This window comes from Eucyclogobius newberryi, unplaced genomic scaffold (genome assembly GCF_026437365.1).
Source record: "Eucyclogobius newberryi isolate DKJ021-1_F unplaced genomic scaffold, fEucNew1.0.hap1 SCAF_141, whole genome shotgun sequence".
Classification (NCBI taxonomy): domain Eukaryota; kingdom Metazoa; phylum Chordata; class Actinopteri; order Gobiiformes; family Gobiidae; genus Eucyclogobius; species Eucyclogobius newberryi.
Window position 1 is genome coordinate 169,313 of NW_027315770.1, and position 23,188 is coordinate 192,500.

Genomic DNA, 23,188 nt, shown 5'->3' on the forward strand with positions numbered 1-23,188 from the left:
TTGTTAGGTGTACTGGGTGTTGTTAGATGTACTGGGTGTTGTTAGGTGTACTGGGTGTTGTTAGGTACTGGGTGTTGGGTGTACTGTGTGTTGTTAGATGTACTGGGTGTGGTTAGGTGTACTGGGTGTTGTTAGGTACTGGGTGTTGTTAGGTGTACTGGGTGTTGTTAGATGTACTGGGTGTTGTTAGGTGTACTGTGTGTTGTTAGATGTACTGGGTGTGGTTAGGTGTACTGGGTGTTGTTAGGTACTGGGTGTTGTTAGATGTACTGTGTGTTGTTAGATGTACTGGGTGTGGTTAGGTGTACTGGGTGTTGTTAGGTACTGGGTGTTGTTAGGTGTACTGGGTGTTGTTAGATGTACTGGGTGTTGTTAGGTGTACTGGGTGTTGTTAGATGTACTGGGTGTTGTTAGGTGTATCAAATCAAATCAAATCAAATCAATTTATTTTTGTAAGGCCCAAAATCACAACAACAGTTGCCTCTGAGGGCCACAGGGAGAAATGAATCAACAATGTCTGTGGTGGCGATGAAGTCAGACAATGTCTGTGGTGGCGAGGGACGATGTCCCAGGTCCTCTGTCCTTAGACTCTCCTTCTCGGCCAGGAAAAACTACAAAAAAACCTCTTTGGGACAAAAGCGTAGAAACCTGGAGGAGTTCCAGTGAAGGAGAGATCCGACTCTCACAGACGGACACGAGGAGACTGGAGCTGGAGCCACTCTTCAGGCAGATGAGGGACCGTCCACACGGGGCAGGGACCACTTCACCAGGGGAGGGACATCTGGGTCCACAGTTCCTCAGGAGTGAGAGAAAGAAAAAGAAGGCGAGTGTACTGGGTGTTGTTAGATGTACTGGGTGTTGTTAGGTGTACTGGGTGTTGTTAGGTGTACTGGGTGTTGTTAGATGTACTGGGTGTTGTTAGGTGTACTGGGTGTTGTTAGGTGTACTGGGTGTTGTTAGATGTACTGGGTGTTGTTAGGTGTACTGGGTGTTGGGTGTACTGGGTGTTGTTAGATGTACTGGGTGTTGTTAGGTGTACTGGGTGTTGTTAGGTGTACTGGGTGTTGTTAGATGTACTGGGTGTTGTTAGGTGTACTGGGTGTTGTTAGGTGTACTGGGTGTTGTTAGATGTACTGGGTGTTGTTAGATGTACTGGGTGTTGTTAGGTGTACTGGGTGTTGTTAGGTGTACTGGGTGTTGTTAGGTGTACTGGGTGTTGTTAGGTGTACTGGGTGTTGTTAGATGTACTGGGTGTTGTTAGGTGTACTGGGTGTTGTTAGGTGTACTGGGTGTTGTTAGATGTACTGGGTGTTGTTAGGTGTACTGGGTGTTGGGTGTACTGTGTGTTGTTAGATGTACTGGGTGTTGTTAGGTGTACTGGGTGTTGTTAGGTACTGGGTTTTGTTGGGTGTACTGGGTGTTGAGTGTACTGGGTGTTGTTAGATGTACTGGGTGTTGTTAGGTGTACTGGGTGTTGGGTGTACTGGGTGTAGTTAGATGTACTGGGTGTTGTTAGGTGTACTGGGTGTTGTTAGATGTACTGGGTGTTGTTAGGTGTACTGGGTGTTGGGTGTACTGTGTGTTGTTAGATGTACTGGGTGTTGTTAGGTGTACTGGGTGTTGTTAGGTACTGGGTTTTGTTGGGTGTACTGGGTGTTGTTAGGTACTGGGTGTTGTTAGGTGTACTGGGTGTTGTTAGGTGTACTGGGTGTTGTTAGATGTACTGGGTGTTGTTAGATGTACTGGGTGTTGTTAGGTGTACTGGGTGTTGTTAGGTACTGGGTGTTGTTAGGTGTACTGGGTGTTGTTAGGTGTACTGGGTGTTGTTAGGTACTGGGTGTTGTTAGGTGTACTGGGTGTTGTTAGGTGTACTGGGTGTTGTTAGGTGTACTGGGTGTTGTTAGGTACTGGGTATTGTTAGGTGTACTGGGTGTTGTTAGATGTACTGGGTGTTGTTCGGTGTATTGGGTGTTGTAAGGTGTACTGGGTGTTGTTCGGTGTATTGGGTATTGTTAGGTGTACTGGGTGTTGTTAGGTATTGGGTATTGTTAGGTGTACTGGGTGTTGTTAGATGTACTGGGTGTTGTTCGGTGTATTGGGTGTTGTTAGGTGTACTGGGTGTTGTTCGGTGTATTGGGTATTGTTAGGTGTACTGGGTGTTGTTAGGTATTGGGTATTGTTAGGTGTACTGGGTGTTGTTAGATGTACTGGGTGTTGTTCGGTGTATTGGGTATTGTTAGGTGTACTGGGTGTTGTTAGATGTACTGGGTGTTGTTCGGTGTATTGGGTGTTGTTAGGTGTACTGGGTGTTGTTCGGTGTATTGGGTGTTGTTCGGTGTATTGGGTGTTGTTAGGTGTACTGGGTGTTGTTCGGTGTATTGGGTATTGTTAGGTGTACTGGGTGTTGTTAGGGATTGGGTATTGTTAGGTGTACTGGGTGTTGTTAGATGTACTGGGTGTTGTTCGGTGTATTGGGTGTTGTTCGGTGTATTGGGTGTTGTTAGGTGTATTGGGTGTTGTTAGGTATTGGGTGTTGTTAGGTGTATTGGGTGTTGTTAGGTGTATTGGGTGTTGTTAGGTATTGGGTGTTGTTAGGTGTATTGGGTGTTGTTAGGTGTACTGGGTGTTGTTAGGTATTGGGTGTTGTTAGGTGTATTGGGTGTTGTTAGGTGCACTGGGTGTTGTTCGGTGCTATGAAGGTGTAGGGTGCTGACACGTAGAGCAAAACTTTGATCCCTCTGGGTTTTTGAAGACTCTGGCCTTCATCCTCACGCTCTGAAGTGCAGCTGGTCAGGTGGGAGGGACCTGAGAGGGCGGAGCACGTGGAACAAGCGTTTGAGAACTCACAGAAACGGTGAGAATTCCTCTTGTTGGCATGTTTAGAAGAGCAATGTGAGGAGGAAAGTGTGTATGTCTCGGTCCTGGTCTGAGTCTGTGTTTCAGGCAAAGATCGACCGATACATCATCCGGCCGAGATATGAAACATTCTGAATATCGGTCATGGCTGTAATCGTGTCATCAAGACTGTTTTTTGATCAGGCAGTACTCGGGCAGAACTTCACTGTCTGTAGTCGAACTTCTTGCTAATTTGATGAGCCCTTTAAAAGCAGGTTATGGCTGCTGGAAATTCATTCATCAAAAATGTTAATGTATAAAGCATATTTTGTGACTTAAAATGTATTATATTACAATGTTAATCAATTTAAAAGCAGATTAAAACTGTGATATTTTGTTAAAGAGTAAAAATGTATAAACTATTAAAACATGCCAAAAAACTGTAACAAAGAACTGCATCTGGGTCATAATCAAAGCATTTTTTTCATACTTTTATTCATGTAAAATGTGGTAAATAATTGTAGTGTTTCTTCTCCCAATGAACTATGCTGGTTTATGAAATGTAACTATAGCTTTGTGTTGCTAACGCGCTTTGCTAGCTTTGTGTTGCTAACGCGCTTCGCTAGCTTTGTGTTGCTAACGTGCTTTGCTAGCTTTGTGTTCCTAACGCGCTTTGCTAGCTTTGTGACGGTAACGTGCTTTGCTAGCTTTGTGTTGCTAACGCACTTTGCTAGCTTTGTGTTGCTAAGGCTCCACATAGTCGTTAGCATCTGTGGAAATACAACGCTTTATCACAAGATCAAGTCAGAGTTTGGTGGTTTTGTGTTTCTGCTTTTTTCTTCTTGTTTTGGCCTGAGTCTGTGTTCTCTCTCGTCCAATCATCTGGCTGTGCTGAGGAGGCTCCTCCCCCTGAGCTAAAGTCCACCTGGAGCCCTAGAGCCAGACGCTTTGGGAGCCAGAACCTCTCAGGAGCCGCTTTGGGAGCTAGAACCTCTCAGGAGCCGCTTTGGGAGCTAGAACCTCTCAGGAGCCGCTCTGGGAGCTAGAACCTCTCAGGAGCCGCTTTGGGAGCTAGAACCTCTCAGGAGCCGCTCTGGGAGATAGAACCTCTCAGGAGCCGCTTTGGGAGCTAGAACCTCTCAGGAGCCGATTTGGGAGCTAGAACCTCTCAGGAGCCGCTTTGGGAGCTAGAACCTCTCAGGAGCCGCTCTGGGAGCTAGAACCTCTCAGGAGCCGCTCTGGGAGCTAGAACCTCTCAGGAGCCGCTTTGGGAGCTAGAACCTCTCAGGAGCCGCTCTGGGAGCTAGAACCTCTCAGGAGCCGCTTTGGGAGCTAGAACCTCTCAGGAGCCGCTCTGGGAGCTAGAACCTCTCAGGAGCCGCTTTGGGAGCTAGAACCTCTCAGGAGCCGCTCTGGGAGCTAGAACCTCTCAGGAGCCGCTCTGGGAGCTAGAACCTCTCAGGAGCCGCTCTGGGAGATAGAACCTCTCAGGAGCCGCTCTGGGAGCTAGAACCTCTCAGGAGCCGCTCTGGGAGATAGAACCTCTCAGGAGCCGCTCTGGGAGCTAGAACCTCTCAGGAGCCGCTCTGGGAGCTAGAACCTCTCAGGAGCCGCTCTGGGAGCTAGAACCTCTCAGGAGCCGCTCTAGGAGCCGCTCTGGGAGCTAGAACCTCTCAGGAGCCGCTCTGGGAGCTAGAACCTCTCAGGAGCCGCTCTAGGAGCCGCTCTGGGAGCTAGAACCTCTCAGGAGCCGCTCTGGGAGCTAGAACCTCTCAGGAGCCGCTCTAGGAGCCGCTCTGGGAGCTAGAAGCTCTCAGGTAATGGACTGACATTATAACAGACATCAGACAAATGCAAAATATGACCGAAATATTGTCAAAATATCTCAAAGTGTTCCACAGCTTTATCCGTTTTCCATTTATTCAATTACAGCATTATTTATTGCTATTTTATTGAAAACATGTATTCTTACTGTGAGTAAGTAATAATAAATACATAATATAAGGTACACAAATACTAAATAATAAAGTTATTTTACAGAGCGAAAATAACTTTATTATTCACAAGTTGTTTGTGGAGAGCGTCAGAATTACGTCAGACCACGTGACCAGAAGCAGCCTTGCAGACGCGTTTGTTTGTGGCTAACGCTAGCGGCTAACAGCAGCAGAAGGTCAGACTTTTCCCTTGTTTTCATGTGTTTTTAATCTTCATAAACCACAAGAACATTCTCTGGACCCGGCGTAAAGTCGAAACAAAGAACTGACAAAACATCTAACTCCAAAGTGTGAGTTTAAAGTGCGGCTTTAGCTGTTAGCATCGAGCTAGCTTCAGCTGTCACTGTCAAACCTGCGAGAGAACCGGCTCTAAACCGGCTCTAAACGGGGTCTAAACCGGGTATAAACCGGGACTAAACCGGGTCTAAATCGGGTCTAAATCGGGTCTAAACCGGGTCTAAACTGGGTCTAAACTGGGTGTAAACCAGGTCTAAACCGGGTATAAACCGGGTCTAAACCGGGTTTAAACCGGGACTAAACCGGGTCTAAATCGGGTCTAAACCGGGTCTAAACTGGGTCTAAACCGGGTCTAAACTGGGTGTAAACCAGGTCTAAACCGGGTATAAACCGGGACTAAACTGGGTCTAAACCGGGTCTAAACCGGGTATAAACGGGGTATAAACCGGGTCTAAACCGGGTATAAACGGGGTATAAACGGGGTATAAATCGGGTCTAAATCGGGTCTAAATCGGGTCTAAACTGGGTCTAAACCGGGTCTAAACCGGGTCTAAACCAGGTCTAAACCGGGTCTAAACCGGGACTAAACTGGGTCTAAACCGGGTCTAAACTGGGTCTAAACCGGGTCTAAACTGGGTGTAAACCAGGTCTAAACCGGGTCTAAACCGGGTATAAACCGGGACTAAACTGGGTGTAAGCCGATACAATAACATATTCAATTGTTGAGTTTGATTTCACTTTTATAAATGTAATTTTTATTTCCAGCGACGATGGAGAATAAAACAGAAAAACAGGACGAAGAGGAGAACTTTTACGACTGTCAGGAGAGTCTGGAGACGTCTGGAGTGTTACAGAGACTGAACCTGAAGGAGGAGACGAGGAGAGAGGAGATGAGGGAGGAGACGACGAGAAAGGAGACGACGAGAGAGGAGACGACGAGAGAGGAGACGACGAGAGAGGAGACGACGAGAGAGGAGATGAGGGAGGAGACGATGAGGGAGGAGATGAGGAGGGAGGAGACGATGAGGGAGGAGACGATGAGGGAGGAGACGATGAGGGAGGAGACGAGGAGGGAGGAGACGATGAGGGAGGAGACGATGAGGGAGGAGACGAGGAGGGAGGAGACGATGAGGGAGGAGACGATGAGGGAGGAGATGAGGAGGCTTCAACAACAGTTCAAAGAGAGACTAAAAGCAAGCGATCCAGAAGGAGGAGACGAGGAGAGGACGCGAGGATGCACAGAGGAGGGGGCGTGTCTCGCAGAGGATGGGGCGTGTCTCGCAGAGGAGGGGGCGGGTCTCGCAGAGGAGGGGGCGGGGCTGGCAGGTGACCAGGAGGCGGAGTTTCCCCCGGAGCAGGTGCAGGACGATGAACAGCACCTGATGGAGCTGGAGAAGGAGCTGAGCGACGACGAGAAGGAGGTGGGACTACACTACCCACAATGCACCTGTGACACTGCACTTTAACGTTCAGACCTTTAACGACATCATTCATACACTTTATTCAAAAGGTTTGTAGTTTCTTGTGTTTGTCTTTCAGATCCGTCGACAGCAAAGTCTGAGCCTCAAACACCGAGGAAACCAGCTCTTCAAGAGCCAGAGTGAGTCAGGGGCCTGACTCTCACAGGGGCCTGACTCTCACAGGGGCCTGACTCTCACAGGGGCCTGACTCTCACAGGGGCCTGACTCTCACACAGGGGCCTGACTCTCACAGGGGCCTGACTCTCACAGGGGCCTGACTCTCACAGGGGCCTGACTCTCACAGGGGCCTGACTCTCACAGGGGCCTGACTCTCACAGGGGCCTGACTCTCACAGGGGCCTGACTCTCACAGGGGCCTGACTCTCACACAGGGGCCTGACTCTCACAGGGGCCTGACTCTCACAGGGGCCTGACTCTCACAGGGGCCTGACTCTCACAGGGGCCTGACTCTCACAGGGGCCTGACTCTCACAGGGGCCTGACTCTCTCACAGGGGCCTGACTCTCACACAGGGGCCTGACTCTCACAGGGGCCTGACTCTCACACAGGGGCCTGACTCTCACAGGGGCCTGACTCTCACACAGGGGCCTGACTCTCACAGGGGCCTGACTCTCACAGGGGCCTGACTCTCACACAGGGGCCTGACTCTCTCACAGGGGCCTGACTCTCACACAGGGGCCTGACTCTCACAGGGGCCTGACTCTCTCACAGGGGCCTGACTCTCTCACAGGGGCCTGACTCTCACACAGGGGCCTGACTCTCACACAGGGGCCTGACTCTCACAGGGGCCTGACTCTCTCACAGGGGCCTGACTCTCTCACAGGGGCCTGACTCTCTCAAAGGGGCCTGACTCTCTCACAGGGGCCTGACTCTCACACAGGGGCCTGACTCTCACAGGGGCCTGACTCTCACAGGGGCCTGACTCTCACAGGGGCCTGACTCTCACAGGGGCCTGACTCTCACAGGGGCCTGACTCTCACAGGGGCCTGACTCACAGGGGCCTGACTCACAGGGGCCTGACTCACAGGGGCCTGACTCTCACAGGGGCCTGACTCTCACAGGGGCCTGACTCTCACAGGGGCCTGACTCTCACACAGGGGCCTGACTCTCACACAGGGGCCTGACTCTCACACAGGGGCCTGACTCTCACAGGGGCCTGACTCTCACAGGGGCCTGACTCTCACAGGGGCCTGACTCTCACAGGGGCCTGACTCTCACAGGGGCCTGACTCTCTCACAGGGGCCTGACTCTCTCACAGGGGCCTGACTCTCACACAGGGGCCTGACTCTCACACAGGGGCCTGACTCTCACAGGGGCCTGACTCTCACACAGGGGCCTGACTCTCACAGGGGCCTGACTCTCACAGGGGCCTGACTCTCACACAGGGGCCTGACTCTCACAGGGGCCTGACTCTCACACAGGGGCCTGAAACTCTCACAGGGGCCTGACTCTCACACAGGCCTGACTCTCTCACAGGGGCCTGACTCTCTCACAGGGGCCTGACTCTCACACAGGGGCCTGACTCTCACACAGGGGCCTGACTCTCACACAGGGGCCTGACTCTCACAGGGGCCTGACTCTCTCACAGGGGCCTGACTCTCTCACAGGGGCCTGACTCTCTCAAAGGGGCCTGACTCTCTCACAGGGGCCTGACTCTCACACAGGGGCCTGACTCTCACAGGGGCCTGACTCTCACAGGGGCCTGACTCTCACAGGGGCCTGACTCTCACAGGGGCCTGACTCACAGGGGCCTGACTCTCACAGGGGCCTGACTCTCACAGGGGCCTGACTCTCACAGGGGCCTGACTCTCACACAGGGGCCTGACTCTCACACAGGGGCCTGACTCTCACACAGGGGCCTGACTCACACAGGGGCCTGACTCTCACACAGGGGCCTGACTCTCACACAGGGGCCTGACTCTCACACAGGGGCCTGACTCTCACACAGGGGCCTGACTCTCACACAGGGGCCTGACTCTCACAGGGGCCTGACTCTCACAGGGGCCTGACTCTCACACAGGGGCCTGACTCTCACACAGGGGCCTGACTCTCACAGGGGCCTGACTCTCACACAGGGGCCTGACTCTCACACAGGGGCCTGACTCTCACACAGGGGCCTGACTCTCACAGGGGCCTGACTCTCACAGGGGCCTGACTCTCACACAGGGGCCTGACTCTCACAGGGGCCTGACTCTCACACAGGGGCCTGACTCTCTCACAGGGGCCTGACTCTCACAGGGGCCTGACTCTCTCACAGGGGCCTGACTCTCTCACAGGGGCCTGACTCTCTCACAGGGGCCTGACTCTCACACAGGGGCCTGACTCTCACACAGGGGCCTGACTCTCACACAGGGGCCTGACTCTCACACAAGGGCCTGACTCTCACACAGGGGCCTGACTCTCACACAGGGGCCTGACTCTCACAGGGGCCTGACTCTCACAGGGGCCTGACTCTCACACAGGGGCCTGACTCTCACACAGGGGCCTGACTCTCACACAGGGGCCTGACTCTCACACAGGGGCCTGACTCTCACACAGGGGCCTGACTCTCTCACAGGGGCCTGACTCTCACAGGGGCCTGACTCTCACAGGGGCCTGACTCTCACACAGGGGCCTGACTCTCACAGGGGCCTGACTCTCACACAGGGGCCTGACTCTCTCACAGGGGCCTGACTCTCACAGGGGCCTGACTCTCTCACAGGGGCCTGACTCTCTCACAGGGGCCTGACTCTCACACAGGGGCCTGACTCTCACACAGGGGCCTGACTCTCACAGGGGCCTGACTCTCTCACAGGGGCCTGACTCTCTCACAGGGGCCTGACTCTCTCAAAGGGGCCTGACTCTCTCACAGGGGCCTGACTCTCACACAGGGGCCTGACTCTCACACAGGGGCCTGACTCTCACAGGGGCCTGACTCTCACAGGGGCCTGACTCTCACAGGGGCCTGACTCTCACAGGGGCCTGACTCTCACAGGGGCCTGACTCTCACAGGGGCCTGACTCACAGGGGCCTGACTCACAGGGGCCTGACTCACAGGGGCCTGACTCACAGGGGCCTGACTCTCACAGGGGCCTGACTCTCACACAGGGGCCTGACTCTCACACAGGGGCCTGACTCTCACACAGGGGCCTGACTCTCACACAGGGGCCTGACTCTCACAGGGGCCTGACTCACACAGGGGCCTGACTCTCACACAGGGGCCTGACTCTCACACAGGGGCCTGACTCTCACACAGGGGCCTGACTCTCACAGGGGCCTGACTCTCACACAGGGGCCTGACTCTCACACAGGGGCCTGACTCTCACACAGGGGCCTGACTCTCTCACAGGGGCCTGACTCTCACAGGGGCCTGACTCTCTCACAGGGGCCTGACTCTCTCACAGGGGCCTGACTCTCTCACAGGGGCCTGACTCTCACACAGGGGCCTGACTCTCACACAGGGGCCTGACTCTCACACAGGGGCCTGACTCTCACACAGGGGCCTGACTCTCACAGGGGCCTGACTCTCACACAGGGGCCTGACTCTCACACAGGGGCCTGACTCTCACACAGGGGCCTGACTCTCTCACAGGGGCCTGACTCTCACAGGGGCCTGACTCTCACACAGGGGCCTGACTCTCACACAGGGGCCTGACTCTCACACAGGGGCCTGACTCTCACAGGGGCCTGACTCTCACAGGGGCCTGACTCTCACACAGGGGCCTGACTCTCACACAGGGGCCTGACTCTCACACAGGGGCCTGACTCTCACAGGGGCCTGACTCTCACAGGGGCCTGACTCTCACAGGGGCCTGACTCTCACAGGGGCCTGACTCTCACACAGGGGCCTGACTCTCACAGGGGCCTGACTCTCACAGGGGCCTGACTCTCACACAGGGGCCTGACTCTCACACAGGGGCCTGACTCTCACACAGGGGCCTGACTCTCACAGGGGCCTGACTCTCACAGGGGCCTGACTCTCACAGGGGCCTGACTCTCACAGGGGCCTGATGACAGAATGTGTTTGGGGTCTTTTCTTGCAGAATGGTCGTCTGCAGAGAGCGTTTACTCTGAAGCTCTGACTCTGTGTCCTCTGAGCTTCAGCACCGACAGAGCAGTTCTGTTCTCCAACAGAGGGGCCGCCAGAGTGCACCTGGTGAGAATACTGCTGCTGCTACTGCTAATAATGCTACTGCTAATACTGCTGCTTATACTGCTGCTACTGCTAATAATGCTACTGCTAATACTGTTACTGCTAATACTGCTAATACTGTTACTGCTAATACTGCTAATACTGCTGCTACTGCTAATAATGATACTGCTAATACTGCTAATACTGCTAATACTGCTACTGCTAATACTGCTAATACTGCTAATACTGCTAATACTGCTAATACTGTTACTGCTAATACTGCTGCTAATACTGCTGCTAATACTGCTGCTAATACTGCTGCTAATACTGCTAATACTGTTACTGCTAATACTGCTGCTAATACTGCTGCTAATACTGCTGCTAATACTGCTAATACTGTTACTGCTAATACTGCTGCTAATACTGCTAATACTGCTGCTAATACTGCTGCTAATACTGCTGTTACTGCTAATACTGCTGCTAATACTGCTGCTAATACTGCTGCTAATACTGCTGCTAATACTGCTAATACTGCTAATACTGCTAATACTGCTGCTGCTAATGCTGCTAATACTGCTGCTAATGCTGCTAATACTGCTGCTAATGCTGCTAATACTGCTGCTAACCTATTGCTAGTTCAGATCTAATGTTTAAAGATTAAATACATGTGTAGCAGACCCCCCCGAATGAAGGTTGACACTTTACTGATGATTTTTTGATTTAATGGCAATAAATCTTGAAATACAGCCTAAGAGCCGGAAACACAAAAAGACAGTGTAAATGCTAAATGCTCTTACACCTTAGCAAAACAACAGAAACGTTAGCTTCATATGACATCGTAATTAATACACATCAATGAACTGAGTTTAGCACCAAACTAAAATAACATGAGCTTTTGTTACTCAAAATACAACCTTTGAGCTTCAATGTGAGGTGAACGTACCTCTTCAGAGGGGCTAATACCAAACAAACCTGCCAATTGTGCTCTGTTATGAACTTTTCTTTTTGCCATTTAGCGTCTTTTTCTGTCAAGCTATTTCCGCCAAAACGCTAAACAGGAAGTAGTTCTTCAAAAATAAAAGTGCACTCTCTAAAACCAGAAGTCAAATTTACATTGAAATGTTTTGTCAAAAGAAAATACACAATTGGTTCTTTACAACATGTTTAATCTGTTCAACTCTTTTCAGGGTGAGAAAGACAAAGCCATCGCCGACTGCTCCAAAGGTACTGCGTTTAACTTTACATCACGATTAATACTGTTGAAGTATTTGCTAATTTGCCCATTCCAGGGCTGTTAGGGTAACAAAGGAGATTAGTTTGAGGGTAAACTTAAAAAGGTATAAATAAATAGATAAACGGAAAGGCTGGATCAGGAGGCTCCTCCCTGAGGGCAGGGCTTACTCTGTCTCTGTACCACAGCTTGTGCTGCCTGGGCTGGGAGGAGTTTGGGGAGGAGTTTGGGGAGGAGTTTGGGGAGGAGTTTGGGGAGGCCATGGAGGACGACTCTGACTCGCGAGGACTCTGACTCTTTGTGCAGACTCTGACTCGTGCAGACTCTGACTCGTGCAGACTCTGACTCGTGCAGACTCTGACTCGTGCAGACTCTGACTCTTTGTGCAGACTCTGACTCTTTGTGCAGACTCTGACTCGTGCAGACTCTGACTCGTGCAGACTCTGACTCGTGCAGACTCTGACTCGTGCAGACTCTGACTCGTGCAGACTCTGACTCGTGCAGACTCTGACTCTTTGTGCAGACTCTGACTCGTGCAGACTCTGACTCTTTGTGCAGACTCTGACTCTTTGTGCAGACTCTGACTCGTGCAGACTCTGACTCGTGCAGACTCTGACTCGTGCAGACTCTGACTCGTGCAGACTCGGACTCGTGCAGACTCTGACTCGTGCAGACTCGGACTCTTTGTGCAGACTCTGACTCGTGCAGACTCTGACTCGTGCAGACTCGGACTCTTTGTGCAGACTCTGACTCGTGCAGACTCTGACTCGTGCAGACTCTGACTCGTGCAGACTCTGACTCGTGTAGAACTTGTTTTCCAGCGGTGGAGCTGAACCCGGAGTATATTAAAGCTCTTCTGCGTCGAGCTGAACTTTATGAACAAACGGACAAACTGGACGAAGCTCTGGACGATTATAAGAAGATTCTGGAGAGAGATCCACACAACAGCACGGCCAGAGGGGGCGCTGTGGTGAGTACTGGACATGACCAGAGGGGGCGCTGTGGTGAGTACTGGACATGACCAGAGGGGGCGCTGTGGTGAGTACTGGACCTGACCAGAGGGGGCGCTGTGGTGAGTACTGGACATGACCAGAGGGGGCGCTGTGGTGAGTACTGGACATGACCAGAGGGGGCGCTGTGGTGAGTACTGGACATGACCAGAGGGGGCGCTGTGGTGAGTACTGGACATGACCAGAGGGGGCGCTGTGGTGAGTACTGGACATGACCAGAGGGGGCGCTGTGGTGAGTACTGGACATGACCAGAGGGGGCGCTGTGGTGAGTACTGGACATGACCAGAGGGGGCGCTGTGGTGAGTACTGGACATGACCAGAGGGGGCGCTGTGGTGAGTACTGGACCTGACCAGAGGGGGCGCTGTGGTGAGTACTGGACATGACCAGAGGGGGCGCTGTGGTGAGTACTGGAATTGACCAGAGGGGGCGCTGTGGTGAGTACTGGACCTGACCAGAGGGGGCGCTGTGGTGAGTACTGGACCTGACCAGAGGGGGCGCTGTGGTGAGTACTGGACATGACCAGAGGGGGCGCTGTGGTGAGTACTGGACATGACCAGAGGGGGCGCTGCAGTAGAACGTGGCGTGTCATTTAAACTCGTGAGGAACAGAATCGAGCTTAATTTCTAAAACTGTCCAGATAAAAGCCGGTGACCTCTGCTGGACGAATGTGAGATTACACTGACATGCTCCCTTTAGAAGCCACATACACAGCAGCTGTAGAGGCGTGTCCTCGTGTGTTTGTGTCCTCGTGTGTTTGTGTCCTCGTGTGTTTGTGTCCTCGTGTGTTTGTGTCCTCGTGTGTTTGTGTCCTCGTGTGTTTGTGTCCTAGTGTGTTTATGTCCTCGTGTGTTTGTGTCCTCGTGTGTTTGTGTCCTCGTGTGTTTGTGTCCTCGTGTGTTTATGTCCTCGTGTGTTTGTGTCCTCGTGTGTTTGTGTCCTCGTGTGTTTGTGTCCTCGTGTGTTTGGTCCTCGTGTGTTTGTGTCCTAGTGTGTTTATGTCCTCGTGTGTTTGTGTCCTCGTGTGTTTGTGTCCTCGTGTGTTTGTGTCCTCGTGTGTTTGTGTCCTCGTGTGTTTGGTCCTCGTGTGTTTGTGTCCTCGTGTGTTTGTGTCCTCGTGTGTTTGGTCCTCGTGTGTTTGTGTCCTCGTGTGTTTGGTCCTCGTGTGTTTGTGTCCTCGTGTGTTTGTGTCTTCGTGTGTTTGTGTCCTCGTGTGTTTGTGTCCTCGTGTGTTTGTGTCCTCGTGTGTTTGTGTCCTCGTGTGTTTGGTCCTCGTGTGTTTGTGTCCTAGTGTGTTTATGTCCTCGTGTGTTTGTGTCCTCGTGTGTTTGGTCCTCGTGTGTTTGTGTCCTAGTGTGTTTATGTCCTTGTGTGTTTGTGTCCTCGTGTGTTTGGTCCTCGTGTGTTTGTGTCCTCGTGTGTTTGTGTCCTCGTGTGTTTGTGTCCTCGTGTGTTTGTGTCTTCGTGTGTTTGTGTCCTCGTGTGTTTGTGTCCTCGTGTGTTTGTGTCCTCGTGTGTTTGTGTCCTCGTGTGTTTGGTCCTCGTGTGTTTGTGTCCTCGTGTGTTTGGTCCTCGTGTGTTTGTGTCCTCGTGTGTTTGTGTCCTCGTGTGTTTGTTCCTCGTGTGTTTGTTCCTCGTGTGTTTATGTCCTCGTGTGTTTATGTCCTCGTGTGTTTGTTCCTCGTGTGTTTGTTCCTCGTGTGTTTATGTCCTCGTGTGTTTATGTCCTCGTGTGTTTGGTCCTCGTGTGTTTGTGTCCTCGTGTGTTTGTGTCCTCGTGTGTTTGTTCCTCGTGTGTTTGTTCCTCGTGTGTTTATGTCCTCGTGTGTTTATGTCCTCGTGTGTTTGTTCCTCGTGTGTTTGTTCCTCGTGTGTTTATGTCCTCGTGTGTTTATGTCCTCGTGTGTTTGGTCCTCGTGTGTTTGTTCCTCGTGTGTTTATGTCCTCGTGTGTTTGTGTCCTCGTGTGTTTGTGTCCTCGTGTGTTTGTGTCCTCGTGTGTTTGTGTCCTAGTGTGTTTGTGTCCTCGTGTGTTTGTTCCTCGTGTGTTTATGTCCTCGTGTGTTTATGTCCTCGTGTGTTTATGTCCTCGTGTGTTTATGTCCTCGTGTGTTTATGTCCTCGTGTGTTTGTGTCCTCGTGTGTTTGTGTCCTCGTGTGTTTGGTCCTCGTGTGTTTGTGTCCTCGTGTGTTTGTTCCTCGTGTGTTTATGTCCTCGTGTGTTTATGTCCTCGTGTGTTTATGTCCTCGTGTGTTTATGTCCTCGTGTGTTTATGTCCTCGTGTGTTTGGTCCTCGTGTGTTTGTGTCCTCGTGTGTTTGGTCCTCGTGTGTTTGTGTCCTCGTGTGTTTGGTCCTCGTGTGTTTGTGTCCTCGTGTGTTTGTGTCCTCGTGTGTTTGTGTCCTCGTGTGTTTGTGTCCTCGTGTGTTTGTGTCCTCGTGTGTTTGGTCCTCGTGTGTTTGGTCCTCGTTGTGTCCTCGTGTGTTTGTGTCCTCGTGTGTTTGTGTCCTCGTGTCCTTTGTGTTAGTGTTGCTGTTGCCATGGTTCTGAGGGTGTTTGTGTTGCAGAGACTTCCTCCTCTGATCCACGAGAGAAACGAGAAACTCAAAGAGGAAATGATGGGTACGTTTGTGTTTCGAAAGTCTGTGTACATGTATCTGATGTACATGTACACATGTACACGTACACATGTACACGTACACACGGACACATGTACACGTACACACGTACACAGACACACGTACACGGACACATGTACACGTACACGTACACGTACGCACGGACACACGTACACGGACACACACACACGGACACGGACACACGTGCACACGTACACGTACACACGTACACGGACACACGGACACACGTACACGGACACATGTACACGGACACACGGACACACGTACACGGACACATGTACACGGACACACGGACACACGTACACGGACACATGTACACGTACACACGTACACGGACACACGTACACGGACACATGTACACGTACACACGTACACGTACACATGTACACGTGCACATATACACGTACACACGTACACGGACACACGTACATGTACACGTGCACACGTACACGGACACACGTACACGGACACACGTACACGGACACACGTACACACGTACACGGACACATGTACACGTACACATATACACGTACACACGTACACGGACACATGTACACGTACACACGTACACGGACACACGTACACACGTACACACGTACACACGTACACGGACACATGTACATGTACACACGTACACGGACACATGTACACGTACACACGGACACATGTACACGGACACACGTACACACGTACACACGGACACACGTACACACGTACACACGGACACACGGACACACGGACACACGTACACGGACACATGTACACGTACACACGTACACACGGACACATGTACATGTACACACGTACACGGACACATGTACACGTACACACGTACACGGACACATGTACACGGACACACGTACACACGTACACACGTACACGGACACATGTACACGTACACGGACACACGTACACGGACACACGTACACGGACACACGTACACGTACACATATACACGTACACACGTACACGGACACATATACACGTACACATGTACACGTACACATATACACGTACACATGTACACGTACACATATACACGTACACACGTACACGTACACGGACACACGTACACGGACACACGTACACACATACACACGGACACAGATACTCTGTTCTCATGTTCATCTCATGTTCTCATGTTCTCTTCTTTTCATGTTCATCTCATGTTCATCTCATGTTCTCATGTTCTCATGTTCTCATGTTCTTCTCATGTTCTCATGTTCATGTCATGTTCTTCTTATGTTCATGTCATGTTCATCTCATGTTCATCTCATGTTCTTCTCATGTTCTCATGTTCATCTCATGTTCTCATGTTCTCATGTTCTCATGTTCTTCTCATGTTCTCATGTTCTCATGTTCTTCTCATGTTCTCATGTTCATCTCATGTTCTCATGTTCTCATGTTCTCATGTTCATCTCATGTTCTTCTCATGTTCTCATGTTCATCTCATGTTCTCATGTTCTCATGTTCTCATGTTCATCTCATGTTCTCATGTTCTCATGTTCTTCTCATGTTCTCATGTTCTCATGTTCATCTCATGTTCTCATGTTCTCTTCTTTTCATGTTCATCTCATGTTCATCTCATGTTCTCATGTTCTCATGTTCTCATGTTCTTCTCATGTTCTCATGTTCTTCTCATGTTCATCTCATGTTCTCATGTTCTCCTCATGTTCTCATGTTCATGTCATGTTCTTCTTATGTTCTCATGTTCTCCTGTTCTTCTCATGTTCTCATCTTCTCATGTTCTCCTCATGTTCTCATGTTCTCATGTTCTTCTCATGTTCTCATGTTCTCCTCATGTTCTCATGTTCATGTCATGTTCTTCTTATGTTCATCTCATGTTCTCATGTTCTCATCTTCTCATGTTCTCCTCATGTTCTCATGTTCTCATGTTCTTCTCATGTTCTCCTCATGTTCTCATGTTCATGTCATGTTCTTCTTATGTTCATCTCATGTTCTCATGTTCTCATGTTCTCATGTTCTTCTCATGTTCATCTCATGTTCTCATGTTCTCCTCATGTTCTCATGTTCATCTCATGTTCTTCTCATGTTCATCTCATGTTCATCTCATGTTCTCATGTTCATCTCATGTTCTTCTCATGTTCTTCTCATGTTCTTCTCATGTTCATCTCATGTTCTCATGTTCTTCTCATGTTCTTCTCATGTTCTTCTCATGTTCTCATGTTCATCTCATGTTCTCATGTTCTTCTCATGTTCATCTCATGTTCTCATGTTCATCTCATGTTCTCATGTTCTTCTCATGTTCTTCTCATGTTCTTCTCATGTTCTCATGTTCATCTCATGTTCTCATGTTCATCTCATGTTCTCATGTTCTCCTCATGTTCTTCTCATGTTCATCTCATGTTCTCATGTTCTTCTCATGTTCTCATGTTCATCTCATGTTCTCATGTTCTTCTCATGTTCATCTCATGTTCTCATGTTCTTCTCATGTTCTCATGTTCTCATGTTCATCTCATGTTCTCATGTTCTTCTCATGTTCTCATGTTCTCCTCATGTTCTCATGTTCTCATGTTCTCATGTTCATCTCATGTTCTCATGTTCTCATGTTCATCTCATGTTCTCATGTTCTCCTCATGTTCTCATGTTCTCATGTTCTCATGTTCATCTCATGTTCTCATGTTCTTCTCATGTTCTCATGTTCTCATGTTCATCTCATGTTCTCATGTTCTTCTCATGTTCTCATGTTCTCCTCATGTTCTCATGTTCTCATGTTCTCATGTTCATCTCATGTTCTCATGTTCTCATGTTCATCTCATGTTCTCATGTTCATCTCATGTTCTCATGTTCTTCTCATGTTCTCATGTTCTTCTCATGTTCTCATGTTCTCATGTTCTCCTCATGTTCTAGGTAAACTGAAGGACCTGGGGAACATGATCCTTCGTCCTTTTGGTCTCTCCACCAACAACTTCCAGCTGAACCAGGATCAGAGCACAGGATCTTACAACGTGAACTTTGTCCAGAACCCCAACAACAACAACAGATGAGCCGGGTCAGAGCCGGGTCAGAGCCGGGTCAGAGCCGGGTCAGAGCCGGGTCAGAGCCGGGTCAGAGCCGGGTCAGAGCCGGGTCAGAGCCGGTCAGAGCCGGTCAGAGCCGGTCAGAGCCGGGTCAGAGCCGGGTCAGAGCCGGTCAGAGCCGGTCAGAGCCGGGTCAGAGCCGGGTCAGAGCCGGTCAGAGCCGGGTCAGAGCCGGGTCAGAGCCGGGTCAGAGCCGGTCAGAGCCGGGTCAGAGCCGGTCAGAGCCGGGTCAGAGCCGGGTCAGAGCCGGTCAGAGCCGGTCAGAGCCGGGTCAGAGCCGGGTCAGAGCCGGGTCAGAGCCGGGTCAGAGCCGGGTCAGAGCCTTTAAAGTGTCTTTCGGAGTTTTGTTCAAATAAAACATGATTTATTTATGTCTTTTCTGTTTTTTTCCGTTTTAGAACAAACAGAACTTTAACACGGGTTATCTTGAGTTGAATGTCTTTCCCGCTCTTGACCTCGGCTCATTGTAATACAGTGTTTGTGCGTCGAAGCTGATGATGATCAAATGTCTCAATGTTTCAATTCAAATAGATTCATTTTCAGAAAGCATAAAGTGATGAGCTCGTGTCCCTCACTGGTCCAGTGGAGGCTTCACTTTCATCTGGTTCAGTTCAGACAAAACGACATGTTTCACTTTCTGACCATGAATCTGGGACTGAACTGAACCAGATGAAACTGAACCTTTTTATACATAAAGTGATGAACCTTGTGGACCTCACCTACCCAGGACCTCACCCCGTCACCCAGGACCTCACCCCCGTCACCCAGGACCTCACCCCCGTCACCCAGGACCTCACCCCGTCACCCAGGACCTCACCCCGTCACCCAGGACCTCACCCAGGACCTCACCCCGTCACCCAGGACCTCACCCCGTCACCCAGGACCTCACCCCGTCACCCAGGACCTCACCCCGTCACCCAGGACCTCAAGTGGTCCATCACCGTGTGATACGCTGGAGCCACAGACGGGGACAAACAGAGACTACAGCGCCCTCTGCGGAGAAGGTGATCGACTCCAGACTTCCATCTCTGCAGGCCACTCCCCTCAGGCAGGAGGCCACTCCCCTCAGGCAGGAGGCCACTCCCCTCAGGCAGGAGGCCACTCCCCTCAGGCAGGAGGCCACTCCCCTCAGGCAGGAGGCCACTCCCCTCAGGCTGTCACTTTCGGCACTACATTTGAACATATTAAGCCTATTTACATTTTTTTTATCCTATGGCAGATTTGAATTGTTTCTCTTTGTGACTTAAATAGGCTGTTTTATCATTTGTGGGTGTAAGCCCTCATTCGTCCAGGCGTGTTCCATAGTAGAAAAAGCTTCAGTTGTAGTCATCTGGACTCAGTTTGAAAAAATAGATGTTTCAACTCTCATCCAAGAGTCATTGTCAATAACGATGTCAACGTTATTGGCAATGACCCTTGGATGAGAGTTGAAACGTCTATTTTTTCAAACTGAGTCCAGATGACTACAACTGAAGCTTTTTCTACTATGTTTTATCATTGTTTTATGTTGCATTGAATCACTAAAACAAGTTCCTGTTTGTGAATTCTGTTCATTGACAATAGAAAAAAAACTTGACACTTTGAAGACAGAAGAAGATGAATCAGATCCAGATGAATGCTCCATCTAAACTCTTTAAAGCCTCTGGACCGGCCCCGGGCCCCCGGGTCCGGACCTTCACGCTGCGCTCTGGTCCAGTGTGGACCGGGCCGGGCCCCTGGTCTTCATCATCTGCTCTGACATCAGTCTTAGAAAAGCTTTGAATGTGACATTAAAAAAGACAAAAGTGCAGATGAAGGAGTTTTAATAAAGTGTGTTTCAGTGCTGTCGTCGGGACATGAGCATCTCCCTGATGTTGTCCTCCGCCTCCTTCACGCTGCGCTCCAGGTACTTCTTCTTCTGCTGCAAACAAACAACAACATGTTCAGTTCAAAACACTCGTTTTTAAACGTCATAAAATACACACATTCAGATTTTTGGCCCCTGCAACTGCGGGGGGTGTACTCGGGGGGTGTACTCGGGGCGTGTACTCGGGGCGTGTACTCGGGGGGTGTACTCGGGGCGTGTACTCGGGGCGTGTACTCGGGGGGTGTACTCGGGGCGTGTACTCGGGGCGTGTACTCGGGGGGTGTACTCGGGGCGTGTACTCGGGGCGTGTACTCGGGGCGTGTACTCGGGGGGTGTACTCGGGCGTGGACTTGGGGGGTGTACTCGGGGGGGGTGTACTCGGGGGGGTGTACTCGGGGCGTGTACTCGGGGGGTGTACTCGGGGGGGTGTACTCGGGGCGGTGTACTCGGGGCGTGTACTCGGGGCGTGTACTCGGGGCGTGTACTCGGGGCGTGTACTCGGGGGGTGTACTCGGGCGTGGACTTGGGGGGTGTACTCGGGGGGGGTGTACTCGGGGGGGGTGTACTCGGGGGGGGTGTACTCGGGGCGTGTACTCGGGGGGGTGTACTCGGGGGGTGTACTCGGGGGGGTGTACTCGGGGCGTGTACTCGGGGCGTGTACTCGGGGGGGGGTGTACTCGGGGCGTGTACTCGGGGGGTGTACTCGGGGGGTGTACTCGGGGGGTGTACTCGGGGGGGGGTGTACTCGGGGGGGTGTACTCGGGGCGTGTACTCGGGGCGTGTACTCGGGGGGTGTACTCGGGGCGTGTACTCGGGGGGTGTACTCGGGGCGTGTACTCGGGGGGTGTACTCGGGCGTGGACTTGGGGGGTGTACTCGGGGGGGTGTACTCGGGGTGTACTCGGGGCGTGTACTCGGGGGCGTGTACTCGGGGGCGTGTACTCGGGGGGGTGTACTCGGGGCGTGTACTCGGGGCGTGTACTCGGGGGGGTGTACTCGGGGCGTGGACTCGGGGCGTGGACTCGGAGCGTGTACTCGGGGGGTGTACTCGGGCGTGGACTCGGGGGGTGTACTCGGGGGGGGGTGTACTCGGGGGGGGGGTGTACTCGGAGCGTGTACTCGGGGGGTGTACTCGGGCGTGGACTCGGGGGGTGATCTCGGGGGGGGGGTGTACTCGGGCGTGGACTCGGGGCGTGGACTCGGGGCGTGGACTCGGGGCGTGGACTCGGGGCGTGGACTCGGGGCGTGGACTCGGGGCGTGGACTGGTGTAGTCGGGGTGTAAATACCTCCAGCTCTTTCACCTTCTCGTCGGCTGTTCTCTGTTTGTCCATCAGTTGGTTGTTTATCTCTTCTTTGGACTGAAAGATGAACCTGAGGACACGTCACCATGGTTACCTTCTCTAACCACGTCACCATGGTTACCTTCTCTAACCACGTCACCATGGTTACCTTCTCTAACCACGTCACCATGGTTACCTTCTCTAACCACGTCACCATGGTTACCTTCTCTAACCATGTCACTGCTAACAAACTTAGCACCAAAAACACTTTCACAACAGAGTGAACAGTGTAGAGTGTGTAGTGTCCTCACATGCGTCCCACGTCCTCGTACAAGCGGGTGTAGAGTGTAGTGTCCTCACATGCGTCCCACGCCCTCGTACAAGCGGGTGTAGAGTGTAGTGTCCTCACATGCGTCCCACGCCCTCGTACAAGCGGGTGTAGAGTATAGAGAGTGTAGTGTCCTCACATGCGTCCCACGCCCTCGTACAGGCGGGTGTAGAGTATAGAGAGTGTAGTGTCCTCACATGCGTCCCACGCCCTCGTACAGGCGGGTGTAGAGTATAGAGAGTGTAGTGTCCTCACATGCGTCCCACGCCCTCGTACAGGCGGGTGTAGAGTGTAGTGTCCTCACATGCGTCCCACGCCCTCGTACAGGCGGGTGTAGAGTGTAGTGTCCTCACATGCGTCCCACGCCCTCGTACAGGCGGGTGTAGAGTGTTAGTGTCCTCACATGCGTCCCACGTCCTCGTACAAGCGGGTGTAGAGTGTAGTGTCCTCACATGCGTCCCACGCCCTCGTACAAGCGGGTGTAGAGTGTAGTGTCTTCACATGCGTCCCACGCCCTCGTACAGGCGGGTGTAGAGTGTAGTGTCCTCACATGCGTCCCACGCGCTCGTACAAGCGGGTGTAGAGTGTAGTGTCCTCACATGCGTCCCACGCCCTCGTACAAGCGGGTGTAGAGTGTAGTGTCCTCACATGCGTCCTCGTACAGGCGGGTGTAGAGTGTAGTGTCCTCACATGCGTCCCACGCCCTCGTACAAGCGGGTGTAGAGTGTAGTGTCCTCACATGCGTCCCACGCCCTCGTACAGGCGGGTGTAGAGTATAGAGAGTGTAGTGTCCTCACATGCGTCCCACGCCCTCGTACAGGCGGGTGTAGAGTATAGAGAGTATAGTGTCCTCACATGCGTCCCACGCCCTCGTACAGGCGGGTGTAGAGTATAGAGAGTGTAGTGTCCTCACATGCGTCCCACGCCCTCGTACAGGCGGGTGTAGAGTATAGAGAGTGTAGTGTCCTCACATGCGTCCCACGCCCTCGTACAGGCGGGTGTAGAGTGTAGTGTCCTCACATGCGTCCCACGCCCTCGTACAAGCGGGTGTAGAGTGTAGTGTCCTCACATGCGTCCTCGTACAGGCGGGTGTAGAGTGTAGTGTCCTCACATGCGTCCCACGCCCTCGTACAGGCGGGTGTAGAGTATAGAGAGTGTA

At 51.8% G+C, this 23,188-nt stretch overlaps 2 protein-coding genes across 2 annotated transcripts in view; one reads left to right on the forward strand and one right to left on the reverse strand.

The window, feature by feature from the left end:
- The first annotated feature begins 4,907 nt into the window (after nucleotides 1–4,907).
- ttc1 (tetratricopeptide repeat domain 1) lies at nucleotides 4,908–18,605 on the forward strand. The gene is made up of 8 exons (XM_072445405.1): nucleotides 4,908–5,005; nucleotides 5,832–6,487; nucleotides 6,606–6,666; nucleotides 10,568–10,680; nucleotides 11,844–11,880; nucleotides 12,709–12,857; nucleotides 15,463–15,517; nucleotides 18,406–18,605. The coding sequence occupies exons 2-8, from the start codon at nucleotides 5,837–5,839 to the stop codon at nucleotides 18,540–18,542; spliced, it is 1,203 nt and encodes a 400-aa protein (XP_072301506.1). The 5' UTR covers nucleotides 4,908–5,005; nucleotides 5,832–5,836; the 3' UTR covers nucleotides 18,543–18,605.
- A 1,779-nt stretch (nucleotides 18,606–20,384) lies between these two features.
- Nucleotides 20,385–23,188, reverse strand: part of pfdn1 (prefoldin subunit 1) — a 5,315-nt gene continuing 2,511 nt past the window's right edge. The window contains exons 3-4 of the mRNA XM_072445406.1: nucleotides 21,708–21,792; nucleotides 20,385–20,475 (exon numbers count right to left, since the gene is read on the reverse strand). Of these exons, the coding sequence (XP_072301507.1) occupies nucleotides 20,392–20,475; nucleotides 21,708–21,792 (169 nt within the window). The 3' untranslated portion in view covers nucleotides 20,385–20,391. The remainder of the gene's footprint in view (nucleotides 20,476–21,707; nucleotides 21,793–23,188) is intronic.